Here is a 7960-nt window from a genome sequence, read left to right on the forward strand (position 1 = left end):
CGTGGTGTGTGTTTATATCATTGTGTGTGCATACATACCACACACGCGCTTAGAGACTTTCAGTGATTGACAGAATCATCTCACGCATGAGAGTCATAGAGAACAAGAACCTGAACCTTCAAACAGGATGCCTCACTCTGAACTGCATGTAATGTTTAAGGGGAGGTTGACTCCTTGGGTGCAGGCGCTTGGCTGGAAGTGTTTATATCATTAACCCGTCATCACATATGGCACAGAATAGGCTTCTCATGTGGATGTTTGTGTGTGAGTTCATGTATGTGTTTCTTAGTCTTAACCCATGTTTATGTGGGAATACGCTGCCAGTTGTGATAGCCAGCCAGGCTGACAGTGATCAGAGCAAAGTGAGTTGGATACGGATACTGTAATGTTTGTGTAAAGCCGGGTTTTCACCAAACACTTTCTGTACTGAAACCTGTACCTAACCCACACCTACATGTACCTAAACCCTGGATCTGTTTTACATTTCCACTGCAGAGTGTAATCTTAAATGTAAATTGGTTGTTACCGGGGCTTCAGGGCTGGCCCCCTTATATTTTCCAGCAGTTGGGAAACAACAGATGAGACTTTTCTTGGTCTTGAGAAGCTGCAGCATTTATTAACTGACACACTGTCACTTTTACTGCACATTTACTGCCAGGCTGACAGCTTACTGCTAACCTTTTCCTTGGCTCTGCTCGCATTCTCCATCGCTTTTTTGCAGCTCACTCTCACTCAACCACACACACACACACACACACACACACACACACACACACACACACACACACACACACACACACACACACACACACACACACACACACACACACACACATTAAGCACTGAGCTACGCTATTCTTCAAACAGCAAGAAAGCAATGGAAGACATCGAATGCTTCGTGTCCTTTCTTTTTGGTATGTCGTTTATTACAACAAAGAGACAAGCTTTGTTTGAGAAAAGGCTGCAGGCAGCAAGATAAAAGCCTGCTGAAAAAACATGAGGAGCACAGGCAACAAGATGACTCAACAGACTGCAGTCCAGGGCCACCTTAAGAACAGGACCAGTGTGCTAGGTACCTCAACAGAGGGGCAACCCTCTATTGGTGCCATCCAAGCCTTTTGACAATGGAAATGAGTACATAACAATTCTAACTTGCAATGAACTGAACTGAACTCAACCGGACTGCTTGATTAAAACAAGGCTTAAGACATCAGAGAATCCTCAGAGTAAATCAATTTGGCTAAATGGACGCAGGTTAAGGAAGACATTTGAATCTGCACCAAGATGTGACATGTTGTGAAACTCTGCTGGAACCTGAAAATTCAGTGGAACGTAAATACAGTGTACATTATCTGACACAGGCGGACGTGGTCACCTCGGTCTGCTTCAGTTAGTAGAGCTTGTTTCCACAACCCTGTCTTATGAGACACAGGTCACGGCTTTCAAAATAAACGCATGGAAACAGCTCTTAGCATGCAGAGCAGGAGAGGAGGGGATGTGTTCTTACCTAAAACCTGAATCTTGTTCCATTTCCCACTGCATTAATCAGGAATGATGCAGGTAAACGTTACCTTTAAGATGGGCTGCAATCTACAGAAATGTACACAAGCTCTATAGTTCAACACCCCATGGATCTGTTGAGATGAAGTTTGTATTTATGCTTCTGTGAGATGTAATATGTGCATATTTACCAGATACTGTGCAAAAAGTTCTGATGTGGCCGTTCCCCATCTGGTCCCTCATAAAAATGTATTTATGCATTCTTCTAGCAAGTAATCTAACCATTATCTAGTGGAAAAACAGTTTCAGATGTGTGAGTTCATCAGGAACAGAAATATCCTCTTGTCTGATAAAAGCATGAATCTATTGTTTTGATAGGTGTCTCATCTCGGGTCGTAGGAAACCAAACACCTGCTGCTGAACACAAACAGCAGAGCTGTGAGCATGGGTACATTTTCCAAGAGTTTTCAAAGAGGCTTTCCCTCTCTGGCAACCAGTTTGGATCTACGATGCATCTCCAGTGGTTACAGTTGATCCTGGGATGCTTTATAGGTCACTGTTGGCATTTCCCATGCTGGAGGCTCCTTCTGGTTGCCAGAAATACTGAGCTAAGATAGTCCAAAACACACTCATAGATATGTACACTCGCATGTGGACAAATTTCCTTGGATCCACAAGTTTTCCTGCTTATAAGACTGATAAATGGAACGAATGGACTTTAAAACACGAGCATCTCATCTCAGTGGATGATTTTAAACTTTTAACTTCGGACCTTAAGCCTGTCATTGTTTAATCGGCAAGTGAAAATGCAGAATGTCTGATAGTTCCAGCTTGTGTCAGAATGTGAGAATTTGCTGCTTTTCTTTGTTTTAAATTACAGTTAATTGATTCTCTTTGTTGGTTGGACAAAACCAGAAATTTGATGATGTCACCATGGGTTGTAGGATGTCCATGATCGGCCAAAAACTGAATCCATAAAATGATCATCTGATCTGATTCATCTGTGGTGATCTTCTCTCTGCACTCATTGCTTCTTCTGCCTCTGTCACAAAAGGAATCTCGATGTCTGATTAGTTCATCTCTTGTGGCTGAACTATCATGTGCACTGAGGAGCATGTAATATGGCCAGGCTGGATTCGGGCATGTGCAGTTGCCACATGAATTTTCATCTGCAGAGAAGACAAAAAAGAGCGATGCTCTCAATGAAGTTTCAAGTGGCTAGCTTGGCTTTAAGTAGCATCTTGTAATCTGTTCTCTGTTTTTATATTCTGGCTCACATTTTCTTTTTTTTCTAGCTTCTCCAGTTTCTTCTTTCATTACGTCATCTCTCTGCAGCTCCCTCCCTCCCTCTCTCTCTCCCTCTCTCTCTGTCTGATGATATATATTCTGGTCATTGTTGTCACGTGGCTGTAGTGATTGGATCCAGGCCTCATGGCTGTACGTGGTGAAAGTTTTTGGCTGGGAACCGACAGACCATGAACTTACTGTATGCGACCTTGCAGGCTTGAAGGAAAGCACGCGCTCTCGCACAGCGCTGCATGAATGAGCACGTGCGCAAAGGCATCAGCCATCGACAGTGGAAAAGTTTGCGCACTCTCGGTTGTCGCTGGCTGGTGTTGTCTTTAATCTGATAGGATTTAATAACTCCTCCACCACCCATAGACAATATGAGCTCACTCCACAGCTTTGTTCTGCTCTTTGTTGAGAAAGCTTATGGATGTCATAAAGTAAAGCTCTCAGCGAGAAATTCCTTTGGATTCATCCATTCTCTCTCAGCATACATGTATCCCTGTGCTTTATTTTTCCACCTCCCTCCCCTTTTCTGTCTTTCACTCTTATCCTCTCCTCATATCTGTTAATCTCCACTTGTCTAGATGCCTCGCTTTCCCCTCACCACCCTTCCCTCCCCTCTGCTTCCCTCCTTCGCCCTTCAACATGAGCCAAATAGCCATTTTATTGTGCTGCGCTCACTCTGGATTCATACCAATAGAAAACAGACTACTCTTAAATCAGCCTGACTAAAGCATGCCCAGTCATCTGCTTTGGTCATTAACATTTTCCTCACCTTCACCAAGTCACAACAAAACTGGCAGAAGAAGACTTTAACTACTTTATCTCGCGTTAAATCCTTATGCTGTGGTTTGTTTTCATTCAGGTACTACTTCAAAGTGCAGGCCAAGAATGTGTTTGGTTTGGGACCAATCAGCGAGACGCTCACCTATGTCACTGAATCAGGTGCGTATCCTGTCAACACCTGCATAGACAAACTTTGGGACGTCCCATTGACTGCAGCTCAGCCCTCAGTCAGGATTTCCTGCTGTGCTGCAGCGTGCGAGCACTTCACGGCGATTTTATTTCAATGCGAGATATTCAAATGTGAAACCATCTTCGCAGCACAAGCAGACTAACAGATGTACACTGCGTTATGGGTCACTTTCATGCTCAAAATCAGGTGAACACATTAAACCGTGCAGGGCTGTCTGTGTGCTTTTCCTCCCTTGTGAAATGATCGCATTCTTTCTTTCAGACGATCCTCTGCTCATTGAACGACCACCTGGTAAGTCCATACACCGAGTGCACATCTCTAATTCAACAAGCCATGTCCTGCCGAAGCTGCACTGAGGGTTTTAAAGAGAGACATCGTTCTGTGGAGCAACACGACCAGATATAATTCTGCATGGATTTTCACACTCATTTTCATCACTCTGAATAACTTAGATAGCAAAGAGCTTAGCTTATTGCAGAAACATTACAGTCTTGTATTATTAATAAATTGCAGTACATGAATCCTAAAGACATGTTTTAACTAATTTAGAAACAGTGCATGTATTGCATCCCAAGAGAGCAGACTTCAGTTTATCTTCCACCTGTTAAATGTCCCATTTAGCAGATGTCTCAGTCACTTCCTTCATTAGTAAATCTGGGTTCATGTAAAACAAAGAAGCCTCAGCTGTATGTATGCAAGACGTGTCTATTTGTAGGATGCATATTTTACGAAACAACATGATGCATCTCCTCCTCTGGTCCTTCCTCCCCACCAGGTGGAGAACCAATCTGGGTTCCCTTTACGTTCAAGTATAACTCAGCCCACAGCAGCTGTAAGGGCAGCCAGTACGTCAAGCGGACGTGGTACAGGAAGTTCGTGGGCGTGGTTTTGTGTAACTCTCTGCGATACAAAATCTTCATGGGAGATGGTCTTAGAGGTAACGGCTTTAACTGTTTTATCGGACAAGATCTGTTTCTCTTGGTCCCTCCATGCAAATAGATGTCCTCATTATGACACCCACTTCCACCTTTTCCTCCACAGAGCCCTTTTACAGTATAGGAGACACATTTGGCCAGGGAGAGGACCACTGCCAGTTTGTGGACTCCTACAGGGACGGGAGGACAGGCCCGGCCTACCTCTCAAATAATCTGCCGTCAGCACAAGGTAAACAAGAACAGATTGTACACACGCTGCGCATTTGTGGCCGTGACATTTAGACCAATCCTATTATCATTTTTTCCATGTGATCTTTCTCTCTGGCTCCTTTGTGGACCAGCTGTGTTGATCTTATCTATGCTGAATACACATGCAGGATAACTTTTAAAAGGAATACTTGTTGATGGACCTACCAGGGCTTTAGCCCAAATCTCACATGCTTTGCATTTACTGGAGACCGTTTTCCTGATTATAACATAACGTCTTTGATTAATGCCACGACTTACTTGCAATTACTGGTTTCTGGTCAGATCAGCACATAATGAGAATACTTGCTTGAGATAAGTAATCCACCGCAGTCAACATTATTTACCGGTAGCTGGCTTTATTTTTTCTATCAAAATATTGAGTGATTCTGAGGGATGTGCTCCCTTGAACTACTGATCTTGATGTGTTGTTCATCGAGGTGGATGGTGTACATGCTTTGCAGTATTATTTTCTTCGCAGCTCAAAGACGCCGGGACACTTTGTCTCCCAAGACTTTTCCTTTTTGTTTTCCTTCAGTTTCATCTGGTTCTTCGTCGGTTCAATCAATCTACTTGTGATGTTGACGGGTTAGCCGAACTTTTCACCCCAAAGTCAAACAACGTGATTTGCTTCTCCATTGTCTCTAAAACAGATGCCTGTGTGCACGCGTGTCAATGGTTCCTCTTCTGACTGTAATGGCAATGTTTAGGCATCACTAAGGCAACAAATGTTAAAAGTACATTTACTTGCTGTACATATTTTTTACATGCTAAAAAGTGTTGACACTGCTGGCAACCAAAGGCCAAGCATTTGCCAAGTTCTCTAAATTGGAAATGTTGAGATGCATCTGTTTAACAGCGACATTTCAATGTAAGAAGAAACTGAATTCATAACTTCCAACATTTGTTAACTCTTTGTGCTCTGGGTTTGATTTCTCAGTAACACGTCTTGTAAATATATTCCTTTTTGGAAATTGATTTGCAATGTTGAAGAAATACTGTGTGTTGGCTTGTATATAAAAGGCTGGCCAAATCAGTGATTTCCTAAAACAGCTGTAGTTTTTAGCAAACATTTTTCAAATAGTGCTAAAAAGAGGACTTATTGGGGATTATTTTTAGCTGTGGATCAATACAAATTTGATGCTCTGGTGAGTATTTACAGCAGTAGGCCAGTGCACTCAAAATCAACTACTTTCCCAGTGTTCATCATCAGTAACAGTGTGGCTTGTTGATTCCTTTTTAATCATTTTGGACAATAATGGAGGTCTATGGGACAGAGGAATAAGAGATATCAGGGTTTGGCCATGCAGGCAATGCTTGTTAGTAGGATCAAGTTTTTTCATGGGACCTGTTGCATAAGAAAAATACAGAACATCACTTTAACCTCATAATTTAAGATTTAAGAGCCTCATGAAGACTGTAGAATTGTCAAAAAGTCAGGCAGAGAAATAACTGAATGATGGCTAACAGCAATAAATGATGATTAAATCCAGACATGCTCACTCTTTAATGCATCAAGTCTCCTGGTGCATTTCAGTAAATGGCTATGAACAGCATTATCTTTCTTTTTGCAGGATTTTATCGCGCATACAGACAGGAGCCAGTGTCGTTTGGAGTTATTGGCCGACGTACATCCCATCCATTTGTCGGCTGGTATGAATGCGGGGTGCCAATCCCCGGGAAGTGGTAACACAGGAGCTGTAGGAGACATTGTTACTGAGGGCAGCCCTTCTGCATCCTGCTGCAGGCTCTAGCCGTCACTGGTCCTGCCCTTAAAAACAGACTTTTGCTGCCACAATGAAAAGACACCACTACAAATTTATTACAGCTTCACAGAAAGAGAATATAGTACTTGTAAACAACTCAATGTATATCATTACCATGCACTTTTTATATAAAGCAGTCTGTATATGAGGGGAAAAAGAAGCATGTGTGCTCTTGCTTAGTTTAACTCTGAAAAGTGTCCGTGTACTATCACCAACTATCCCAGAGACAGGTCCTCTCCCAGTGTTATTTATCTCATCAATAATGCACACACACGGTCAAACCAGTGACATTGGACCAAAGCACAAGCTGCAAAGCAAACTGTAAGAATGGGCACTTAAGGTGTGTATAGGTCTGTTAATTTTCAATCATGGGATTTGTATTTCATAATGTAACGGCTTCTGACAGCTGCCTTTTGTTTGTTTATGTGTGTTCTTAAACCATCATACTGTTGTTTTTTTTGGTATTGACCAGAATTCATTAAAAGTTACTGTGTAAGTTTTTTATGTATACAGACAAAGAATAAAAGACCAAATATTTGCTCAGGAACTGTGGGAGATTGAATAAAGGTGCTATGGAAACCACAGCAATCCAAAAACATGAATCATATCGTATTCTCCCGCTGCCACATTCTTTTCGAGCAAAAGCTTCCACACGTGATCCAGATCTACTTAATCAACCTAATGGAAGGTCTGAGTAACAGAGAACGTTCGGGTGAGCCAGTTGGAAAAGCAGCTGTTAAAATCAGATGAGATGTCAAAAACAACATATTGAAGACAGAAGCAGGTGAGGGAGAGAGTGAGGGAGAGAAAAATACCAGTGAATGTGGACAGAAGCATCAGCCATGTGTCGAGCATTAACATGCTGCCCCATAAATATCCACACTGGAGCTGTAATGCATCGAGTATACTTAGATTTGGCGTCACATCAGTGGTGCGAAGTAACTAAGTACATTTACTCAGGTATTATTCATAATAGCAGAAATGCATTTAATTCAATGCATATTGAATTATTTCACTGCTTTGGTATCAAAAGTATATAAACCTCAATAAGGCATGTTATGCTACTTCATACTCAAGCTTAAATACTTTACTCTCTGCTCCAGTACAGTTACCTGGTAATTGTAGTCACCATCTATTTTTCAAATTAGTGTTTTACAATAAATTCCTATGATCTGATCCTATATGGGTAATAATATGTGATGAGTACTCTGGGGTGGAGGAAGTAATCAGTTCCTTGGATTAAATAA

The 7960-nt window shown here is 41.9% G+C and overlaps 1 protein-coding gene across 1 annotated transcript in view; it reads left to right on the plus strand.

The window, feature by feature from the left end:
* Nucleotides 1–7304, plus strand: part of fndc1 (fibronectin type III domain containing 1) — a 34727-nt gene extending 27423 nt beyond the window's left edge. The window contains exons 18-22 of the mRNA XM_070987333.1: nucleotides 3656–3735; nucleotides 4028–4057; nucleotides 4542–4703; nucleotides 4808–4930; nucleotides 6522–7304. Coding sequence (XP_070843434.1) covers nucleotides 3656–3735; nucleotides 4028–4057; nucleotides 4542–4703; nucleotides 4808–4930; nucleotides 6522–6637 — 511 coding nt within the window. The 3' untranslated portion in view covers nucleotides 6638–7304. The remainder of the gene's footprint in view (nucleotides 1–3655; nucleotides 3736–4027; nucleotides 4058–4541; nucleotides 4704–4807; nucleotides 4931–6521) is intronic.
* Nucleotides 7305–7960: the final 656 nt, after the last annotated feature.

Source organism: Chaetodon trifascialis, chromosome 19 (assembly GCF_039877785.1).
Source record: "Chaetodon trifascialis isolate fChaTrf1 chromosome 19, fChaTrf1.hap1, whole genome shotgun sequence".
Taxonomy (NCBI): domain Eukaryota; kingdom Metazoa; phylum Chordata; class Actinopteri; order Chaetodontiformes; family Chaetodontidae; genus Chaetodon; species Chaetodon trifascialis.